The sequence below is a fragment of the Carya illinoinensis genome, chromosome 15 (genome assembly GCF_018687715.1).
Source record: "Carya illinoinensis cultivar Pawnee chromosome 15, C.illinoinensisPawnee_v1, whole genome shotgun sequence".
Taxonomy (NCBI): Eukaryota; Viridiplantae; Streptophyta; class Magnoliopsida; order Fagales; family Juglandaceae; genus Carya; species Carya illinoinensis.
The window spans coordinates 28,246,597-28,270,362 of NC_056766.1; the positions used below are offsets into that span (position 1 = coordinate 28,246,597).

At 36.6% G+C, this 23,766-nt stretch overlaps 2 protein-coding genes across 2 annotated transcripts; one reads left to right on the top strand and one right to left on the bottom strand.

Moving 5' to 3' along the window:
• Window positions 1–1,684: 1,684 nt before the first annotated feature.
• Window positions 1,685–5,715, bottom strand: LOC122295872 (serine/threonine-protein kinase RHS3-like). Its single transcript, XM_043105123.1, has 4 exons — window positions 5,436–5,715; window positions 4,804–4,880; window positions 3,799–4,625; window positions 1,685–2,789 (listed from the first exon to the last, which is right to left on the bottom strand). The coding sequence occupies exons 2-4, from the start codon at window positions 4,840–4,842 to the stop codon at window positions 1,922–1,924; spliced, it is 1,734 nt and encodes a 577-aa protein (XP_042961057.1). The 5' UTR covers window positions 4,843–4,880; window positions 5,436–5,715; the 3' UTR covers window positions 1,685–1,921.
• A 6,272-nt stretch (window positions 5,716–11,987) lies between these two features.
• LOC122297384 (UPF0678 fatty acid-binding protein-like protein At1g79260) lies at window positions 11,988–17,918 on the top strand. Its single transcript, XM_043107422.1, has 3 exons — window positions 11,988–12,381; window positions 13,260–13,328; window positions 17,526–17,918. Exons 1-3 carry the CDS (start codon window positions 12,064–12,066, stop codon window positions 17,643–17,645), a joined length of 507 nt encoding a protein of 168 aa, XP_042963356.1. The 5' UTR covers window positions 11,988–12,063; the 3' UTR covers window positions 17,646–17,918.
• Window positions 17,919–23,766: the final 5,848 nt, after the last annotated feature.

Genomic DNA, 23,766 nt, shown 5'->3' on the forward strand with positions numbered 1-23,766 from the left:
ACAGATGGTTGGTTCTTTTCAATATCTTACTTTGACACGACGGTGACGGAAAACTGTGGCCAAACCATGCTGGGCTAAGCCTATTTCCGTGGGCAAGGAATACGTTGCTGTCGAGTAAGTCTAGTGACGGTGGCAAGGAGAGCGACAGTTGTGGCAGAAACTACCGCCGGGAGTTTCTGAGCATGCTGCTGGCAAACTTACAGGGGCTGGTGGCGCAGATGAGGCTTTACGGTCGAGCTTGACGTCTGCTTGTGGTGTTAGCGTCGGGCAGCTCCTGTAGTAAGTTTTGGTGATGGTGGCTGACAGCGAGCAAAGCCTCCATGGTTAGGGACCTTCTTGTCGGCGGCAGAAAATATCGGTTGGTCAGGTGACGACCACTGGTGGTCACTCTAGCTCCCGTTCCTCTAGCGGCTCCTCCCCATTTGTTTCGTAGTTTCCGGCAGCGAGGAAACCGGTGGGAAAGCTCCCATCGGGACTCCGTCTGGCTGTCTGGACGGGAGGTTGGTCGCGGGTCCCGCCGTGCAAGGGTGGTGTAGGCAGTAATCCCACCATGGGCACGCAGGCTTTATGGCCGAACTCGACGCAGGTACTATTGTGGGTGTTGGCCGGGCGGGGGTTTGCGGCCGGCTTCGCCTGGATATCCGGCCGCCGCGACGAGTATGCGGCGTGGCTGCACCGCCCGTCACTGAATGCATGGTGGCGTGCACCCATGGTCCGCGTGCCCACTGTGCACTTGCATGGGTGTGCATGTTATTTTCCTTCCGTGCACAGTGCACGTCCCATGTGCACCGTTCATGTTGTGTATCTGCACATCTTTTTTTCTGTTTTTTCATTTTTATTTTTATTTTTTGCGCAAAAATATTAACAAAATAAAATGTCAACAAAAATTTAATTTGAAAGAAAACTTATCTGACTTGCTAGAGAAGATCTCATGAGCTGGAGAATCATCCTTCTACCATTACCAAAAATAAAAAAATCGGATTCCACACGCCGACTGTTACTGTCATTTTAGGCATTAACACTCAAGATCCATAGAAGTGGCAACTATGTTTCATACGACATAGCCAAATGGGCAGCTTCATGTCGTTGGGAGGACTTCAATTTAATCCATCACTCCCACCAGCTCCCAGACCAAACCTCCTCCACCCATGTATCTTTTTGGCTGTTCCTTTTGCTTTGCCCAAAAGGAAGGGGGGAGGGGTGCAGAATGGAAGATGTTATTATAGAATTCATGGACCCGTGATTAGTGTAGTCTAATTCTTTCCATTTATTTACTCGATTCTTTTCATTCATTTGTAATCAATCTCTACATGTAATTTCCATACATAGATGTGTAAATACAACTATATATTAATGCAATAGACTCACCAACGCAATGTGTGGGGGTTTTCGTGGTGGTTTTCAAACATTCTCATGGTATCAAAAGATCTTGCGGATTAAGCTCCATCAATCCTCCTGTTAAATGGCTTGACGTAGAATATTATTATTTTTTTCACTTTTTAGTAACAAATAGACATTTCATTCTTAAATAAATATAATATAATTAAGTTTTGCAAGTTTCAAATATAATATCTTGAATTTTTTAATTGAATGGTAGCATTATTTATAAAGTATATGAGCTTAGCTTTTTATCTTTAAAGCTGAATAAAAACTCAAATCACCTTGAATATATTGACAAATTATATTGATAAAATCCAGAACGTCAACCTTAATAAACAAATTATAGAGGTGAACAAAAAATTGAAAACAAAACTTCAAGAGGAAGTTTCCATCCCTACATGTACATACATATATATATATATATATATATATTTATTCTTCACCTAAGAAACATATAGATGGAAGAATGTCTTCTTCGATCTTCAACACAACCTCAACAAATGTCTCATTAGGCTTCTTTTTGTGTTTTGCTCTGTGATTTCTAGAAGTACTCAAAATCTATGTAAGAGGGATCGTTAAAACTAGTGTTTTCTTTGTCACCTCCAATCTCTGCCATCTTCTTCTCTGCCATGCTTGCCTCTTTGCTGCCATACTGCGAGAATTCTACAAGATCAGGAATGTGGGGAGGCATTGCACTTCTTACCAGGGCCCAGTTCACTCCCTCAAAAAAAGGGTGTTGTTTGATTTCTGTAGCACCCCTTTTGTATGCGATCCTCTTATGTGGTTCTTTCACCAAAAGTCCTCGTATAAGATCACGAGCCACGAAGCTCACACGCGGAGTTTCAGGAAATCTCAGTGGCTGGCCTACAACATTGAAAAGTGTGGCACGATTGCCTGAGCCTTTGAAGGGAGTTGTCCCATGCAACAGTTCGTATAAGAAGATGCCAAATGTCCACCAATCTACCGCACTTCCATGACCCTCTCCACGGATGATCTCCGGAGCTAGATATTCATGTGTCCCAACAAATGACATTGAGCGCACATTTGTTGGCTCTGCCATGAGTTCAGGGAGGGAGCCTCCATCAAAGAACCCGAAATCTGATTTTGATTTACGATTCTTTTTACTCGGCAAAATGCGTGGAAGAAAATTCGATGGCTGCATACAGCCATGAACTGCAAGTTCGTCTTCCAAAATTCCTCCAACACCAGTAATTCCACCATTGCTTACATTGATAGTTGAAGACTTGACAAGTGTAGGGCTCACAGAGCAACGCAGGGATAAATCGAAATCTGAAAGCATGATATGACCCTCTTCTCTCACTAGGACATTTTCTGGCTTCAGATCCCTGTAAACAATACCTAGCATGTGCAGATACTCAAGTGCTAACAACACCTCTGATGCATAAAACCTGTTAAAAGAGCAAGGAGCCAAGGAAATCAATATGCTCTCAGTTTCTTAAATTTGTAAAAGAAACTCAATTCAGTAAGCAAAACATAAATTATTTAGATAGATATTGATAGTGGAGAAGAACACTTTGATTTATATTTATATAGAAAAGGGAAGGTGTTGATAGAAATTAAAGCCAAGTTTTCAGTCACGGACCCTTTATACCAGTAAATGTTCATTTCCAAGAGTATATGGTCTCCAATCTCCTCATGACATCTACTTCGTTTTTATCTTCTTTAAGTTCAAATAGTTGAAACAAAGTGAGCTTTTAAATAATGACATTGAATTAGACATGTAAGCTATAAAATCAGCTTAGATATAGAGTGCAACAATGGTTCCTTCACATGTTCCTAGTATAATCAAGGATCCTTTGCATTTGATATTTGAATAATATGTGAAAAGCTTGCTATTACTAGTTCTTTCCCTCAGGACTCAGAAGACATTTGTATAATCTTCTAGCTTTGATGTTGTAAGACGAGGTGTGGAAAGAGGTGATGACCAACCATTTAATTCTTAGGTTCATATACTTGTATCGAAAGATGAGTGTTTTGTCATGTTAACTTGTTAAACTTTATCACAATTTATCTAATATATTACAAAATAAAAATTTGTGTAGACTTTGAAGTTGTTGAAAGAATTGGACAGCTTTCTATATATTAGGCAGAATGCCTTCCATTCTTTCAATTTCCTTTGAAACAGAGGATCCATGTTGAGGAAGATTTGTTAAGTACGTTACAAGATTACACTTTGATAATTCTATTATCTAAGGAAAACACATGCTCTCTCCGATTCTTTTTCAAATAGTACAATCATATTTACCATTTCTGGTTATCAAAGCCCTTTGCTAAATTCAAACATGAAGAAATAAAACACCCAACATAAATTTCATGATATTTATTGTAGAAAAGATATACTTGAATGATAATCACAAGATACAAACAAGAATTATAAGTAGATGGAAAGGTAGTTACCGTGCAGCTTCCTCAGTAAAATACTTGTTAGGTTGTTTCTGCCGTAGAGAATGAAGATTACCTCCACTACAGAACTCCATGACAAGGCAGTAGTATTTATCATTTTCAAAGTAAGAGTATAGGGTGGGCAAAAATGGGTGGTCAAGAAGTCCGAGTATCTCCCTTTCGGTCTGTGCTCGAAGAAGCTTGTTTCTACTCACAAGGGAGGCCTTGTCCATGACTTTCATCGCAAAGTAGGCCTTAGTTCCTTTAAGTTCAACAAGATAAACACTCCCAATATCTCCATATCCAATGCGCTTGAGAAGCCGAAAATGGCTAAGACTTAGAGGGAAACCCTTGGAAACAGAGTTAATGGCATCCCATCGCACATCACCACCAGTGTGCGGCTTGAGGGGTGTGGGCGAGCTCTCTAAGCTGTCACTACGAGAGCTACTTCCACTCCCTTGGCCAAAGTTGGAGAAGAAACTTGTATTCTTTACACCACTTGTTGTCATTCCTGTTGAAGTTGTAGGGAGTTCACAATTTGGAGACATCCTTGGGCTTGAGACTTGGTTGTAGTTATTAGAATTAGACACAAACTTGATATCTGGGTCCATTCTTCTAGAATCATATGGAGGGGTAATTGTCAAATTTGGTTTCCTTTTGGAGATTGGATCCTTATGTACAGGTTTACATGCTGAACTTTTAGATGAATCGACAGACATATTTCCTCCTTGATCCACTTTTTTGGCGTCATTCAGTTGATCAACTGAATTGGCACCATTTTTTACACAATCATCCATCTTTGTGGGTTGACATGGGGCTTTTAGTGATGAAACGTAGCTCATCTGCATTAGCAAATGAAACATTTGTTTATATCATGATGAACACATCAATCTTCACATACAGAAATGCATGCATACATACATACATACATACACATATATATATATATGGTCTTAGAATCTTTTCGTGAATCGTATGACGTTGTGTGAATGAGAACAGGTATATGGAAGAAACAGTTACCTCAGATGAGTCTGGCCTTTTGATAGGATTTGATGACATTTATGGGGCAACACAGCAGCACCGCTCAACAGGTAATCCTGGCCAGATTGGTGTGAATATGAATTAATTCTCCGACAAATAAAATGCCAAAAAAAAAAAATCTTTAACAGATCGATCACATGATCATGTGGCCTTTGGTCGTGTAAAGGTAGATTGGGCTTAAGAACTATATCCTCCATTTAAACGAATCACAAGCTCAAGTGATTCGATAAATATATCCATAGCATTCACTTAGGATCGATCATACATGTGTGAAATTTTGCATTGACGAAGAGAACAAACATTCATACCATGCCAAACAAACGAGTCCGTAACAAAAGCTTCAAATAGTAATTCTTTGGAAGCATTTCTCATGCATGGCAATGAAAATAATCAACATGTGTGAGTACGTGCTGGGCTCGTAATGGAATGTGACACAGCACAAACATCAGAATCACAAAGGTCAAAGATGGAAGATAAAATAATATATACAATTGTGATTTGGGAATCAATTACTTGGGGAAAAAAAAAAAAAAAAGAAAGGGAAAAATCAATTAAAAAGCAGAATTTGCGTGGACCCATCTAACAAATACTGGGTGGAATGCAGAACGAACCAGGAATTCAAAAATGGCAGCAATGAACAGCGTGGTATGTGTTCCTGAGAATCTTATTGCATTTCCCCTGAATCTTAGAACGAGTGAAATGATTTTCTTGGGACTTGTGCGAGGAAAATGAGAGGCGGAAATTGCAGGGAAAGGGAGGAAAAAAACAGAGAGAAAGAAGTGGTTGGGAGGGAAGTGGTTTTCTGGGTATGGAGAATGAGCTGGTTCAAGATTGAAGCACCACCCTTCATCAGGTGGAGTGACAATTGTAGAGAGAAATTTGTGGAACAAGTCAGACAGAATGATAACAGAACTAAAACTAGAAATTTCCATAATTATAGTATCATATATATATTATACATTATTATATAAAAGAAACAGAGAAATATCAAAACAATGTGTGTTATACGAAGAGAGAGTAGAAACGGTCAGCTATGAAGACGGATTGGATAGGCGTTTAATCCTCCCAAATCAAACGTGGCGTCACTCATATGCCTTTATTTTCCAACTATTGGTCCGTCCATAAGTTAACTTCCTAGCTACAAGTTGTTCATCGACCGGAAAATCTATCTTTGAGAAAATTTACACAGACTAATGTGTCAGCTATTGAATAAGGAAGATTTTAAAATTTAAAATTCAAAATGTAATTTTTTTAAAAAAATAAATAAATTCGATTAAAATCATTTCTAATTAATTGATTGGATTTGACCATCTAGCTTAAACATACTGTTCACATCATATTTTATATACTTTTAGGCTAGGTTCCAGCAACTCGAATTTTCGTTTTTGGGCTTGCATACACAGAGAAACAAGGGCCTTAGTAAAGGGCAAGGAGTCTCCGATGCTAAAGTCTTAATCCTCTTAATAGTTTGTGCAAGTGAGTAGAGAGAGTTCAGAAAAAATTCTTTATATATAGAAATTGTCTTTTATACTATATTTCTGAAGGTCAACTATTCATACCTTATGTTAGGGGAATATATCACCTCAACAAATCTTTTAGTCATATTTTTTTAATGTGAGGTAGTTTCTGAGGTGATACAATTAATGTAAAGTAACTCCATGTCCCTTCTACCCTGCAAATACACACTGTCAGGTTCTTCCTCCTCTACCTACTAAAAAATCAAAGACTTTTTATATTTTTCGTTTATCTGCCTGTATAGTGTTATCTGAGACTAGGTATCGTAAAGAGATATCGAGGTGATATATCCCCTCCTTCCTTGCATCTTGGGGGTCTTTGTGCGTAATTATCTCTAATGGGACGAGGGGCCGCTCGATCGGGTTGGGCTCCTCATGTTTGGATTTGTTTTTTGTCCTTCGACTTGGGAGGAAAAATCTCCTTACGCACGTCAAGTTATAAGATAGACCTTATAACTCATCACTTATGGATCTCATATTAACAATAAATTCATGTAATTATATTCCCTTCGACATTATATATACAAAACAGAAAAGGAATGAAATATGTAAGTTTGACTTTTACTGCGTTGGACTTCATGCCAGTGAAGATTCCCATTCGCCTTGAAATAAACGTTAAGCCCAACTGAAGGGCGGAGGAAGGACAAGTAGAAATTTTTTCGCCGACTTATTCTAGAGAAAGAAGCTCCTACGTCTCTCTAGAACGTAAACCAGGGCAACAAAACGGGAGGAGGTGGGACCCTCCCTCCTTCCTCTTTTGTTTTTCTAGATATTCCCAAGCTTTCTACTTGAGTTGCTTTGTGTTTTGTGAGGGAAAATAAGGGCACGTTGGCCATGGTTATAGAGGCTTGATAGCCCTATCACCATGTATTGTGCCGAGACTTCCATCATACAAAACCAATCAGCTGAACGGGGTGGTCTTGCGCGATGGAGGTGGAGAGTTCTGGTTTTGCTGGATTCTGAGTTTTTCACCAAATAAAAAACTCGTAGCTGGGCGGGGCAGTCTCGCACGATGGAGGCGGAGGGTCCTGGCTTAGTTGGCTAACTTCGAGCCTTTCACCAAACAAAAACACGCAGCTGGGCTTGGTGGTCTGTACGAAGGAGGTGGGAGGTGTCGGAGTGAGTCGGGATGTGGTGGTGGTGCTCTCAGATGCATGCTTGAAATGCTCAAGCTCCAACTGGACGGAACGTATGCTTGAAGGTCCAACTATGGTTGCTTCTTGGCGTGTTCCTACAGAAATGCTTTCTGTGGACAAGATCCCAAAATGGAGGAGGTGGATGCACACTGAAGTGCGTGGATGACGCTGTGTTGGCCAAGGAGTAATGCTTTTCAGTGCATGGAATGCTCTGTTGCTGGCCAAGGAAAAAAGAGGAAAGGGGTGAAGTCCGACTCACGAAGTTTGTCGGGGGACAGAGAGGGATGAGTATGAAGATAGCCGATTTAGAGCCATTTTTCAATGCATTTTTATTGGTTTTTTAGTGTTTTCATGTTATTTAGTACGTCGGTTTCTTTGGTTTGTTTTGATTTTCCCAATTTTCTGTTGGTTTCTTCAAGTTTTCTGTTGGTTAGTTTCATTTTGTTGTTTGACAATAAGGCTTCGGGGCTGCGATGCGATGATGATGACAATAAGCCCAGGAGTGCAGACCGTGTTTTCAGTCCTCTGCAAGCCTGCGTTTCGGCAAAAGTTGCCTTGCTTCAATCTTGCTATGGAGGAGAAGTGCGCCTGGGCTGGAGAGAGCAAACGAATGTGGAGTTTGTTGGAGAGTATGTCGGGCACTCACGCATGCTTTTGCGCCTGCTTGCTGTAGGAGAAGGTGGGGTTTGTCGAGCACTCATAGACAAAAAGACAATGGGCAGACAACGTGGTTTAGAAGTGCATCATGGCGGTTAATCTGTTGGAGAGCCATTGTGCTTTATTTTTAGTATTTCTCGTTTTAGTTTTTTAATATTACAAATAAATAGAAATAAGTTATTGGACTTTATTATCCATAGCAAACTAGTCCCTCTCTTCCATAGGAGGAGGAGGGTGATAAGTCCCTCTCTACCTTTGGAGGGTGAGAGTTGGTATATGTTTTCTCCGACAAGTCGAGTTAGACACATCTATTATTATCGAGTTAGACACATCTATTATTATAGAGTCTCGTATCTTAGAATGATCTTATTACTAGAGAGCTTCGAAGTTAAAATAATATCCGGTACAATAATTTTTGTGTGCAAGGGAGCTTACAACAAATAAGTAATTAGCTTGTAATCAGGGCTTGTTATCTGTACTTATTAGTCGCAAATGTAACCTCATTCTTTTGTGAATAAATAGAAGTTTATTTCCCATTAAATAATTAAATAAATAAATAAATTGAAAAAAGGGGGTGGTAGAGGAAGGGAGTAAGATAACTAGAATCCAAGTGGTTTGGTTACTCGACAATAGCTTGAGCATTAACATTGGATTGGTTATCTCAATCTTCAAAATCTGAAGAATATGTAACTTTTTAACTTTAACTAATCACTAAACACTTAAAATCTACATTGGATTAACCAACACATTCTCTATAATAATAAAATATTATTATTTTTAACTATTTATTTCTCTTTAATTAATTTTTATTTTTTAATTACTTTTAGCAATTTTATTGTTCTAATGTTCAATAACCTCCAATAATCATATCTATAATATAACAATATTAAAATATAACAAAATAATGAGAAAATCACATAATTACATGCATACAACAAAATAACAACCCAACAGATCTATATGTGGCAATAGTTGATACCCAAAATAACAGCCTAACAAAACAAAGGCCAATATCTGTCAAATCCAACAACCCAAAATAACAAAAAGTTACAAAATAGTATAGCAGAAATGATTTGTGCAGTCGGGAAATGCAGTCGGCGTACAGTCGGCTGTAAAAAAAAAATTAATACGGGACCCATATGAAAAAAAAAAATTATTTTTATAACTTTTTATAATTCATGTAGGTCCCCCTGAATATAAAATAATTTTTTTATAATTTTTTTTTATTCATTCTGTACAGCCGACTGCACGCCGACTGCATTTCCCGACTGTATGTAGCAAAGCCCATAGTATAGTTCAACCATATGTGGCTGCCCATCTACTAAAACCAATTGTAAACTGTTTAATTATAATATTAAGTAGATAAGAATAGGTTGAGATGGAGATGGCTACACATCTTCAAAATCAAAAGATAGAAATGGAGGCGGAGATGTAGATGAAAATCGCTTCCGTGATTCCTCAAAAATCTCTTTTTAAATATTCAAGAGATACTCTTGCTACATTCTATTCATGCCAACAAGATCTAATTTCATTATCTTCATATCAATCTTCATTTTCTCCATATCATTCTTCATCTTTTTCTCTGCTAGTAATTCAGTCCTCTCAAAATTATTTTTGCTAATATCTTGTCTTCTCTCATAAATGTATATCTCTTTATCATTTCTCATGCCATTTAAGACCTAAGCAAATTAAGCTTCGTAAGTTTTTCTAGTCTTCCTCTTTCTCTCCCTTTCTTTCTCAATTTTCTTGCCTGGATGTCTCTCAGAAATGATTTATACATTGTCATTTAAAGTTTCATCTCCTAGTGAAGTCGAGTCCGCAATAGCAAGGCGTTACCTATGTGGTTTCCTTCTTGTTAAGAATATAGAAACATATTGCTACCATTTTGGTTAGTGTCTCAATAGACACTAGCAATGTTCCATATTGTATGTGGTCTTCTTAGTCTCTCTATACATGATTTTGGTTTTTTCAATCTAAATATGCGAAAGAAGTGAGAAAGTGATAATAGAATTTCAACAAAAAAAAATTAAGAATCAAATGTAGTTAGAAACTCATACCTTATCATACTCTATTGCACCACTTGGATGCAATGATTCTACTTGAGCTACAGTAGCACAAAACTTATTTGTGCATTTTTGGATCACCGACCATCAATTGGTTAACGACCCCCCAAAACGATTTGCCATGCTAGTTTTTTATACTCATTGTAATAATCGCTAATTCTCTCTCACATTTGTGAATATTTTTTATCCATCCCTCGGATAGCATCCGTACTAATATTGAGCCAAGCCGACACGAGGAGATTGTCCTTCTCTACAGTGAAAGAAACACCTCATTGTGTTTTCTTACTAGGTGACCTTTTTTCACCTGCCAATTGTGTTGTTTGGAGTCCAACATTATCATAGCTGCTAGTCATTAGAATACTAGAGATTCCTTGTTCACCACTTTGGAATAGAATGGTAAAAAATTGATCTTCATCAAATGTGGTGTCCATCCTTGATTCAAATATAATTGTACAAAATCAAGACTAGACTCATAATTCCAATATGCTCAGTACATAAACTCATCATTCCAATATGTTCAATACATCCCAAACCCTTTCGTGTACATGTTAAATATGTTGTATTCAATCAACAACAAAATATAACAAAAGAAGATTATCATGTAATCCCTCATCATCTTTCTCATAAAGCTCATTTTCATCTTCAATAAATTCTGAATTTGGTTTTTAAAGTTCAACATTTAAAATCCAAAATGTGGAAAAAAAAAACATTTTGAGTCTTTGTCATGGCAATGAAAATACATATACCAAGACAAACCAAAAATTGAGTCTTTTGCAAGACCCGCGTGCAAAAACAAAACAAGATCAAGAATCAAATGCCAACTCACAGATTGTTCCCAATACACACGTTGTTCCCAAATCACAGGATCGCAGAGAAGATGTTCCCAATAACCACAGATACCGCAAAATGAAAACCATCTCTAACCCTACCAAAGAACTTCACAAACAAAGACGATGAAGAGGAAGCAAGGATAGATGGGTGTGCAATAAAATCCATTGTCTTGGTCAGGGATTGTGCAAAAATCAAAAATTTATATACCGTGGGTATACGCAATGATAAATGTGCAACATGGGTATACAAAATGGATATGCTTAGTCCTTAAAACTAGAGTAAAATGCCACCAAACAAATCCAAACAACATCAATAAAATCAAACCTAAACAACAAAATCAAGAGTATAATCAAGGATAGGGATTCGGATTTTACCGTGTTGTTGAAACTCAATACTGGAGTGAAGCCGTCGTGGTGTCATGCTGGAGGGAAGGAAGTGAAAGATAAAGAAGGAAGTGAAAGATAAAGAAGAAGAGCTATGGGAGAGAAAGAGGGAAGAAGAAGAGAAAGAACAAAGAAAAAACTAGAAGAAGAGAAAGAAGGAAGAGATGTGGGAGAGGGAAGAAGAAGAGGAAGAAGAAAAAAAAAACTGGAAGAGAAATGATAAGAACCGGGAGAGAAAAGAAAAGAAGAAATGTAGGAGAGAGTGAGTCAAAATTAATAAACAATGCGTATATTAGCTACAGGAGTTTTCAATTTTTTTCGGTTTGATTGATTAAAATTCTCATCTTAAACTCAAAATTCTCTCATCATTACAATTTTCTCAAATCCTCATATAAAATATAATAAATAATTCAACTTTTTCTTAACTTTTTCAAATCCCAAAACAATAATAATATAATATTTTAATATTTCATTTTAAAACTCAACATTCTCATCTTACTACCAAATTATAATAAAAGTTACTGTAGCTCATAATTAATATAAAATTTGACTAATCCGATATTGGCCAACTATGATAAAATCAGTCAAATTTAAGGAGGAAAAGTAATTTGAATAAGCCGATGCAAATGCTCCCGTGAATCCCGAAAGTGAGAAAATGGAGAATATTTCACAACCGCCAGTACCGCTGGCAGATGCAGCGGCCGTGCACCCGGGAATAGAACCGATATCGTTCCTGCTGGGGACATGGAAAGGCCAAGGAGAGGGTGGCTTTCCCACCATCAATTCTTTCTCCTACGGCGAAGAACTCCGTTTCACCCACCATTCTTCCAGGCCAGTCATAGCTTACACCCAGAAGACTTGGAAACTCAACTCCGGGGAGCCTATGCACGCGGAGAGCGGATTCTGGCGCCCCAAACCCGACGGTTCCATCGAAGTTGTCATTGCGCAAAGCACTGGTCTTGCTGAAGTCCTGGTACTTTGGTCCCTCTAATTCATTTGTCATATTTTCAGCATCCCCATTTCATCGTATCTGATATATTGTTTCTCAAATTTCTGATAAATTCCTTTTCTGTAGTATTTGTCGAGTCGAATCCGTGATAATTTACAATACCGATAGGATGTTCATGAATTGCCCATCTAGTTGTGAGCCCTTTGTGAGGATCAGGCAGGTTTGGTAAACATGTCTCAACTCAAAATTTTCATCTCAACTCAAAATTCTCATCTATTCATTATAACTTTCCCAAATTTTCACACAAAGTATAATATCCAATTCAACCTTTTCAAATCCTAATTCAACTTTTTCAAATTCCAAACTTAAAATTCTCATCTTACTTACCAAACCTGTCCGCATGAAATCTCTTCATGTTGAAAGTTTTTTTTTTTTTTTGAAATGCTCATCTAAACCTTTATTTAGGAAAACAAATGTCCATCTTTTAAAGCTACTAGTTTTTGTTAGTGAACATTGATTTATATATATATATATATATGTTAGTGAGCATTGATACTTTATTATGTTTCACCCGTTACTGATCATTGATAAGGAGTCAAGATTAGCCTTTTTCTGCTATTTTTAGTGTTTGGTTTAAGCGTAAATGATCTTGAATTCTAGATTAGCATCAATAACAAATTCAGATTCGTAGTATGAAGTATTCGGTTAGGTGTGTGGCTCTTAATCTGTGTACATGGGATGCTCCTTTGCATTTACTAGTAAAGTTCTTACTTGGAAAGCTTCTATGGTGCTTGGTTCAAAAGCATTGGTTTTCAATTTTGTTTATAAAATTGCTTTTTCTGCCCTTTTTAATATTCTGGTGTGTGTGGCTGGATGTGGTAACCATATAATCTCCACTCCAGAAAGGGACATACAACACAGAAGAGAAAGTCATAAAGCTTCAAAGTGAACTTGTGGGCAATGCCTCTAAGGTAATTTATTTCTGGTAATTGTAGTTTACTATCTTGCAACAGGTTTTTGATTTATGTGGGCATGTGAAAAATATCCTATTATTTTAATTTCCTGCTAAATGAATGAGCTCTCTCCAAAACTACTTTAGAACTATATGAAAACCCTGTTGTTCCCCCTTCAGAATGCTGGGCTTATAAATTCATTGTCGGTTGAGGGGATGTGTATAAATGGAAAAATGAGCTGTATTAGCAGTCTACTTTTTTTTCTTTTTTTTTTTTTTTCCCTCTTGGTAACCGGTTGTGTACCCTTGAAGATAACCAACTTCAGTGTCATCTTCACTCTCCCCTCTCACTCCGGCGAAAAGCCACTTTATATGATAAGGAAATAGCTAGATAGCTTCAGATTTATGTACTTATACTATGCATTGCAAAAGCTGTGAAGATGGTGCTCCGGTGAGAGAAATTAAAACTCTTCCTCTTGACCTTGAGATGGACTATGCGTCCAAAATGTGGATTTGAGTTTTATTTTTGAATATTTCTTGTATCCAACAGCTTTGAGGTGCAGCAACAGTTCATTTGAGGTTTGTCCTCATTGATACAAGTGCTCATCATTTTGGATTTTGATTTAGAAGGTGATTGTACTAGTACCTCTTGCAAACTCATGGGTTTCTGTGAACAGTATAATGAGTGAAAATCAAGGTATAGTTTATGCAAGTCATTCTAGATGGTGCTTTTCTGGTTAAGTAGTAGGTTTGTTGTAACATACGGATTAGAAGATGATAATAATAATAAATAAATAAATAAATAAAATTAGGACAATAACCAATTTAACTTTAGTTTAATTAGTATTAGACATTTTTTTCTGAATAATATTATTATTTTATTTTTATATAGATAAACGTAGACAAATCTTTAATTAGAAATTTTCTTCATTCTAAATTATCATTTCAGATTTTATTAAGTTGAATCCAAATCTATTGAGCGAGTTTCTTTCGAAATTTACCACCAACTTTTATCTAAGATTCACAGCTTTTAAACTCTTACCCGATTGGATAAATTTTTACATGTCTAGTTCATCCCCAAATGTCCCATGCCAGACTGTGTTAAAAAAAAAATAGTCAGCCAATTGACCAACACGCAGTCCTCAATCACAACCTCATCAAGTCAGTCCCTTCCATGTACAGAGTAAACATCAATTCCCACTCCAAATCAAATAAGTCGAACACTTCTCCATCTTCAAATTCCTATCCTGCAGCAAATCCCAAGTACACAAAAATCCTGAATCACAGTCAGTGATTGATTTTGAGTGGAACACATTAACAGTCTCTTCTCTTTATATACACTCAGTTCTCTTCAAATTCTCCACAAAATATTTATTCTTAGCCACAACGTAACAAGCTACCAACTGGCCCCATCGTCCATCAATCAGATTACACACCCACTACAAACCAAAATTTCCCTCACACCCAAACCACCGATTGGTCTCTACCGCAGCTCAAGCCAGCCTAGATCCGCCGTCTTCCATGATCTCACTATTGCTGCCGTTGATCTCAGAACAGCCACCAGCCCGTCGCAAGGTCTCTTTTCTCTCGGTAAGGCTCTCTTTCTTTCCTACTGTTCTTTTCTTATGCAGCCACTAGATATGAGATCTCTCTCTCAGTTTTCTCTCACAGCTTTCGCTTTTCTCTCAGTTACCTTTCTCGGCTGTTCTCTATATAGGTTTTATTTCTAATTTAACATCATACAGCCTACACACTAGAAGACAAGTAGCCTTCCACTTCCCAATGAAAGAAACTTCCAGTAGCCTTCCATTTTAAGCATCTAGTGATTTAGGCCTGGTTTGGTTATCAAGATGAATCTCATCTCATCATTTCAACTTTCCCAAACTCCTACACAAAATATAATAAACAATTCAATCTTTTCAAATCTCAAAACAAAAATAATATTAAAAAATTATATTCTAACAATATTTTATTCAACTTTCAACTTTTATCTCATCTCATCTGTGTAACCAAACAAGGCCTTAGTATGTTTTACACTTTTGCCCTTATTTGCGACTCATGTATTATGGACTTGGGCTGGATCTTTTATTGGACTTACCTTTAAGTTGGATTGAATTCAATGTGGGCCTTATTCAGTCTATTCAGTAATACATAATAATACGAGTTTAAAAATTAGTTTGAAAACTTTAGATTTTATTAAGTCTATATATTTAACAAAATCCCACTGGTTGCTTTAATAGATTTCAGAAAAATCATTTACTAAGTTATAATTAGAAAATAAATATATGTCAAGGATAATCACGCGACACTTGCATTTATTAATAAAACAGAATAGCTATTAAATTATTTTCCATATTATGCATTTAACTATTAAATAGAATATTATGACACGTCATTCTAGAAATTTAGTGATGTTCAGTATTTCATATAGGTCACGAACTATGGGGCGAGATTTTGAAAATTAGTACTGTGAGGTAGATAGCTTGATCATAAATTAGGATTAGCATACGCGTTAGCTAGTTATATATATTATTATTAAAGCCAGTTTTTTGGAAGCCAATATTTACATACTACGCATGTCATGACATTTGCAAGCACATCATTCATCATATTTCATTCCGCATATTATAGTTATGTATATATTATGCATCTCACGTTACATAAGACACATAAGCTTTCATAAGATCAAGTGTAAGATAAGATCAGAATAGTTAATAAGATGACCATTTAGATGCATGGTACCAATGCGATTTATGAGTGGATGTGGGGTCATGCACAATCTTATGTTAAGTGTGTGAGCCAGTATAATAAGTAAGATAAGTTAAGCTAAGTCATGCATGACATAGCATATGTATGAACATTCATGATTTTAAGTTCTCAACATGAAATATTTTATGAAAAACCTTATGTTAAATATGTTTACGTTACATTGAGTTTCTTACTGAGTCATCGACTCATTTTAGTTGTTTTTATATTTTTTAAACCATCCCAAGTAAGCATAATGATGAGTACGAACATGCGAGCCAGGCTTAGATGGAGTAGTTGATTAAATTCCAGACTTTTTGAAATAAATTATTTTTATAACATTACTTTTTTTCAGTTGTTTAATTTAATTTTATTTGGAGACATGTTTTTATTAAATAATTCTATTATGAAATAAATGTTTATTTTATAAAAAAATGAGATATCTTGCCAGGTTGTTTTTATGAAAACATGTGACATCTCCAACCTACGGGAAGGGGGTGTTACGTTTGTACTTAATTTTTCTGTATGCTTTAAGGTGGCAGTCTCTTCAATAATCCCTTCCGTCGATGGGTGTTTCCTGGCCTTCTTGTAGAAGCCAGGGATCTTTCCTTTGTGCTCACTATCCATCCGATCATTCTGTGTGTTTGGTGCCTGGTCTTCGGAATTTGATATTTGCTTTAGTGGTAGAAGGCGTTCATTTCTTAGTAAATAAGTAGATTTGACATTTAAAGCTGATTGCCATTGTTACTGCTGAGCTGTGTTGACTGGCATCGTATTGGCTTTGCCATAAGTTTAGTTTTTCATATTGCTAGAGTTCAACTGGTTGTGCTAGCCTCTTTACCTTTGCTTCTAAAATGATGTGACCTTGCCTGGGGGCATTGATGATAACTTTCATAAAGATGATTATTTTATGACAATAGTTTACGGACCTGAAAAGCTTTTGATGGGACTGGTAAGAGTAGCGGCTTTCTATGAGTTGAAAGGGCTATTTGGGCCGAGCAAATACGAGTATACATATAGATTTTGTAAACAGGATGTGGAATTGTACCTTTTTTATTTATTTAAATTTTTTGTTTGTGAAGAAATGAAATCCATTTACAAAAGAGACTGAGAGAACAATGGGGAAGATCAATGGATCAAGAGAACGAGGAAGGTATTACCAGGTAGCACTTTGAGCATATTTAATGCCATAGTAAAAGATAGTTGAATCAAAAAATTGCCCCAGTTTTGGAAATAGAGGTTTGAAAACTCTGGCATCCTAATTCTAAGACTAATACCATGTAATATCTATGTCCTTGGCTCCTCGTGTCATTGGATTAATCTCCATTTTTTCATTTACTGAGAACTTAAGTTATTATTACTAGTGGTTAATTTATATCATTAATGCTGTTTCAAGATTGGCAAAAAAAATCTCCTGCCTCTGCTGAAATGTGGAGTAAAGTAATCCCTGTTGCTTCCTTTTCTACTACAGGTGAAAGAGATAACCCGAGTTTTTCGGTTGATTGGTGGAGATCTATCTTATGAGGTTGGGATGGCTACAAATTCTACCAGTCTTACACCACATCTGAGAGCCTCACTCAAGAAATTATGACCCAGTGGTGTTAAGAAAAGCAAGGTGAATAAAATCAGCATCAAAATCGAATCCTATTTGACAAGCTCCACAGTTGTTTGATGCAGCTACATCTTTCTTAAACTGACACTGATGGATTCGTGCTTAGCTGGTAGTTCGGGTAGGAGCTTTTAACTTCTATGAACCCAGTCTTTAACAGAATCCGATCTTGTAATTCACAATGTATATCTTTCTATAAGTGGTTCCTTGTTTGTACCAAGACTTTCCATAAATTATTTCATATAGCTTTGAACATTGTTCTCTATCTCTCTCTCTCTCTCTCTGAACCTGGCTTTTAGCACGCCTGGAATTCCTATTTCATCTTTCAGGTACTGGGGATTTCCTCCAGCTGCTGTATCCTCCTTGGTTCTAGCCAACATACAGTCTGTTATCCCAAGTTCATGGCTCCCAGGGTCCGAGTCCACCATAGAGAGAGAGAGAGAGAGAGAGTTGTTGCTTATAGTGTTCTAGTTGCACGCATCTCTATATAAATAATGTGTATACACTTTTAAGGTAGTGTTTCTTCTCTAGTTGCTGTTGCTTATAGCACTCTAGTTGCTGCTCTCCAGCCACCATTCACCTACACGAAAAAAAAGAAGGCTTTTGCCGTTGCCTTTTCTTTAGAGAGAGATTCTCTTCCTTCTCTTTAGAAAACTTCATTTCAGTGATAGCCATTGTCGGAGCTTCCTCCCATTCTCCTTTCCAATTTTGCACTATATATACACTTTAAGGTAGTGTTTTTTTTCTCCTCCCTCTAACAGTTCAGTTTTGGTTAGATTTGCTGCTCTCCAATAGTCGTCCGCCTACACGCGCTGTACCACCCCTACCTATAGTTGTTGATCTACTGGGATAGTGCGAAGCTATGCCAAAATGCTCAGTGCGTTATCCTCATGCGCGGCTTGTTTCCGCGCGTTGCTGCGCTCCAATGGCTACATTCGCTTGGTTGTCTTGTCGAGATCTTCCCAATTTGGGCCAACTCGTCGCCTTCCTACTAGCGCATGACTGCCTTGCACCATTACTAGTGCGCAGGAATGCAAATGATCACTGGTCGCAGATCAGTCCACCCGATGCCATGCTTTCTATTATTTTTGCTTTCCCTAACCAGTGATCTCGAAGATAGGACTGTGGATCTCTTCAAAAATTATTTCAAGATAACAAACAACAATGCACCCGCTACTCGCACCTCTTATAGCAGAGCTGTTCGCAACTTTTTGTGAACATCTTATTACCACCTTTTAAGACAGTGTCCTCTTGGTAGGATTTCGGTGAAAACCAAGAAATTGGTTGCTAAAACTCGCTTTTTTTATTATTTTTTTATCTACCTCTTTGCAATGTTGTTATTGTTCTGGGGCATTTGTTGGGGAACCCCACCCCCTTCTCATGTATCATCTTTTCTATTTTTTTAATAAAGTTTACTCACTTGCTTTGAAAAAAGAAAAAGAAAAGAAAGCAATATTTTGTTAAGGCTCCGTTTAGTGCTTTTCTTGACTTAGTGACTCAGTCAGGGTTGTTTCTGTTTTTCAAAAGAAAGAGAAGCTTACCTTCTAATCAGTTTGGTTACTTAATGGTGATGAGTTTATCCTCTCTCTCTCTCTCTCTCTCTCTCTCTCTCTCTCTCTCTCTCTCTCTCTCTCTCTCTCTCTCTTTTCTTTTGTTTTTTTGGCAACGATTTTGCTTTGACGTTGCAACCCTGCTGAAGTGGTCCTAAAGTGAACATTACATTATAGCATTCAAAAGTTGTTAAAACAAAGTTGAACTCTAAATTTGATATCCTTGAGGAAAGCCAAATCTTCCATATGGAGGTTCATCATAGGTAGTTTTGAAGGGCCATCTTGCCAGCAAAGGGGTCCAATTTCTTGTAGGCATGTATAAAAGAAGAGAAATAATATTTATAGTTCTAGAGTGAGTAAGTTTCGTGTATTCCCTATTTAAAAAGTAAGTAAATATGAGATTTACATAAAAGAAATTAATTTTTTAATAGGAGATTGCACTCTTTTTCACATAAAATTTACACATTCACAAAAAAGTTACCATCATTTGAGCATCCCCATACTATTTGACCCATTGCTCCCCATCTACTAATAGGGATACTACAAATCAACTCTACTTCCTCTTCAAAAAAGATATCATTAAGCAGATCTCTCTTCCATGTACTATCTTCACTGTTAATGAGTTGGTTTACTTTAGAATCACTGAAAGATATTTTATAGAAGATCCAAGGGCATGTTTGATTGGTAGCCACTTATCCCTCCATATATGCACCCTACTACAATCTCCCACCCTCCATGCCGTTCCTTCTCTCACCAAGTCTCTAGAAGACTGTAGACTCCTCCAAATATAAGAAAGACCACGACCAGCTTCTAACAACTCCTCATTTCTAAAATACTCTTTTTTTTTTTCATAATGTTAGCTACCAAGGAAGAGGGTTTGTTTTAACATTTTCCAGCATTATTTGGCAAGCAATGCTGTATTAAAGCACTCTTAAGTCACGGAAGCCCAGCCCTCCACTCCTCATTGCTTCACTCCTCTAAGTCCCCAAGCCCTATTCTTCTCATCACAGCCTCCAAATAATTCCACTCTATCATGTCATAGGCCTTTGACATGTTTAGCATGAGGGCCATACTCCCTATCTTCCCCTTTTGTCTTGTTTTCATCTTGTGCAGTGTTTCATATGCTATCATCACATTATTTGTAATGAATCTTTCATGTTGCCCAGATGACTAACACAAGAGGGGGGGTGAATTGAGTTGTATTAAAAAAAATAACAATTATAAATTAAATATATAATATAAAATATAAACAAAATATGAAATAATAATAAATATAAAGAGTAAGGGTAAGAGAGAAGCAAACTCAGTATGTTAACGAGGTTCGGCCCCACTGCCTACGTCCTCACCTCAAGCTACCCCTTGAGGATTCCCAAATTCACTATTCAACCTCCTTCAGGTGGAGATAAAAACCTATTACACCTTTGAACAACACCGCTACTAAGGATCCGTGTAGAACACCCTCTACACTTGCAATCACCTTACACGTGGTGATTCAACTATTCCCCGTGTAGAATACTTTCTACACGCACAAGGGTTATACACACCCTTTTTCTGATACAAAAGCTGATAATGGGTAGGTTATCAGAAAACACTCCTCAATGAGTGAAATAAGAACAATACGGCGCAAACTATATCTCTCAAAATGAACAAGGATTAAGACTCAATGCTTAGAGAAGAGAGAATGAAAGCTTTGAATGAATGTTGTATGCTCTTGGTGTTGTAAATGTGAAGCTCTCAAATGATCTATTTATAGGCATATGAGACTTCATATTCAAATTTAAAAAGATTCACATATCAAAGACAATATCATTCACTTTTTCAAAAAATTCAAATAAAAGGTTCTTCTTTTTCAATTGTCAATGACAACATCATTCACTTTTTCAAAAAATTCAAATAAAAGGTTCTTCTTTTTCAATTGTCAAAGACAACATCATTCACTTTTTCAAAAAAATCAAACCTAATCTTTTACTTTTTTTTTATATGACAAAATGAGCACACTTTACTTTTCAAATTTTTCAAACAAAATCATCTACCTTTTGTATAAGTCTAAAAAAGCATCAATCACTTTTGAAAATATTCAAATAAAACATGCACATGTGAAAGATGACAATCAATCATCTTTAATATTTTCAAAGTTCAACCCTTTAATCAAGGCATGCACATGCAAAAGATGACAATCAATTATCTTTCAAAATTTTCAAATTTAATTTTCAAAAATATTCATGCACATGTGGAAAATGTATTTTAATGCTTTATGATAAAATATTAATTTTGAGCATTAATCCTAATTTCGAATTTTAAGAGATTTACAACATTACTCTATGACTTTAATGTAAACTTGTTTCCTTCTTGCTCATGCTTGGTTCTTTTATGTGCTTGATTCTATTGTGTGAACAACTTGAGCTTGAAACTCCTTTATTCTTTGAATTCATTTGTTATCATCAAAAATGTGTAGATTTATAATCACATGAAACTTGAAACCTTGGGTTCAACATTTCATAAATAAGTACACTTTGGTTATAAGAGACTAATTGGGAGCACTTTCTTCAATATGTTGGCAAGTACTTTTGACACCAATTTATATAAAATGTTACATAAACTGATAAACTTGATCTCACTCGCAGCAAATGGATTAGGAATTTTAGGGATAAGTGTTATATGTGTGCTGTTCACATTACTCTCCAGATCTCCATCACCATTTGAGAAGCTTAAAATGGCTTTAGATACTCCCTCCCCTATAATACTCCAATAAGTTTGGTAAAAATAGGCTCCATACCCACTAGGCATTGGGGATTTTAAGGGCTTTAATGCTTCCTCCACCTCAGCTCTAGGGGTGAAAGTTTAAATTGAAAAACCGGAGAACAGGCCAAAACCAAATCGGATAGAACTGATTGGTTCGATTTTGAATCGGTCCAGTCTGGAGTCAATTCTTATATTTTAAAAACCAGTTAAATCCAGTCTGGAATCGGTTTTTGGCTTTTCGAAATCCTACTGGACTGGATCGGTTTATAAAATATATATTAAAAAATTAATTTTTAATATTATATAAAATATTTTATATATGTATATGTAATTTTTATATATAATTATATATGAAATTTTTATATATACTATATATAATTATATATGAAATAACTTTGTATTATAATTTATAACATAAAATTTTAATCTTAAATATATATAATTACATTGACACTCGATTCAAACCGGAAAATCGGATTGAACTGGATTGAAACTGATAAAACTACAAGTACTGGTTTAGGAGGGTAACCGGTCCGGGATTGGTTCTTGAAAATGCAAAACTAGTGTATACCAGTTCGGTCCCAAAATTTGTACAAACTCGGATCAAATCAAACCAATTACACCCTTATTAAGCTTTAGTAAACTCCTTTAGTAAATCAACATTCATATGGTTTGTAACTCTCAAGTTAATATCTTTAAGACATACCTCTATTGCTTCCATCGTGGGGTGAGATGAACTAAATAAGTTGCTAAAGAAATCGTAGAATACACCCTCTATCCCGTCTTGGTCTGTCACCATTCTGCCCAAAGAATCTATTATTTATTTGATCTGATTCTTCCTTTTCCTTTGACTGGCACAAGAGTGAAAAAAACTTGGTTGTTTTGTCACCCAATTGATATCAGTTTTTCTTTGCTCTCTGCCTCCATTTCATGACCTCTTATTCTAGCATCAATCCCACCTCTTCTTACAACTACTTAATCAGCTACACATTATAGCGACCCTCATTATCTTGCTCCTATTTTAATAGATCAATTTTCTACCTCAAAACTGTCTTAGCTTCCTTCTCTTATAGATAGCTCCAGCTGATCAGGTCACCCTTATAGTCATTCAGCTTTTTCTAGATCTTCCTTAAAGAATCTATTTCCCCAACTCTTCTATCCCATGCCTCTTCTACTACTGGTCTCCCTTCCTCATCCAAAATCACTTTGCTTCAAATCTAAAGACTCTTTTCTTCTTTCTTCTACTTGGGATCTCACATCTTAAGTCCAACAATAGGGCCTTATGATCAGATTGGCTTGCAGACAAGACTTCTAAAACTTTGTCTTGAGATGTATCAGCCAATTTTGAATTAGCAATTGCTCTATCAAGCCTCTCATTTGTCAAAGTATTATCTGAATGCTTGTTACTCCAAGTGAACATACTCCCCTTCCACCCCAAATTAAAAATACTATTTACTCCCATGGCTTGCCTAAAATCTTCCATTTGTGCTTCTAGCCTAGATTTCACTCCCATCTTCTCATCTTGATAGGTAATCTCATTAAAATCTCCTATTATACATTAGGGCATTTCAGTAGAGGGATTTAGCATCGACTGCGAGTTCCATGAAGCTCTTCTTTTACATGCTTCAAGGTGGCCATAAAAGCTAGTAAATAGCCATGACATGTTTTTTACCTCACTTCTGACTGTTGCATTAATATGGTGATGAGAGAAATTGGCTATCTCCACCGTTACATCTATACTCCATAATTGGGCCAAACAACCCTTTCTACCCCTCGGCTCAACAATAAGACAACTCTCAATCCATTTTCTT

What these genes read in the sequence shown, in the direction of transcription:
- LOC122295872 (XM_043105123.1), bottom strand. Translation starts at nt 4,842, where the DNA reads ATGTCATCAAATCCTATCAAAAGGCCAGACTCATCTGAG. An exon ending in AAAGGCCAGACTCATCTGAG is followed by an intron (nt 4,626 to 4,803) that starts GTAACTGTTTCT and finishes TTGCTAATGCAG; the next exon opens with ATGAGCTACGTTTCATCACT. An exon ending in TTTACTGAGGAAGCTGCACG is followed by an intron (nt 2,790 to 3,798) that starts GTAACTACCTTT and finishes CTCTTTTAACAG; the next exon opens with GTTTTATGCATCAGAGGTGT.
- LOC122297384 (XM_043107422.1), top strand. Translation starts at nt 12,064, where the DNA reads ATGGAGAATATTTCACAACCGCCAGTACCGCTGGCAGATGCAGCGGCC. An exon ending in CTGGTCTTGCTGAAGTCCTG is followed by an intron (nt 12,382 to 13,259) that starts GTACTTTGGTCC and finishes TCTCCACTCCAG; the next exon opens with AAAGGGACATACAACACAGA. An exon ending in TTGTGGGCAATGCCTCTAAG is followed by an intron (nt 13,329 to 17,525) that starts GTAATTTATTTC and finishes TTTCTACTACAG; the next exon opens with GTGAAAGAGATAACCCGAGT.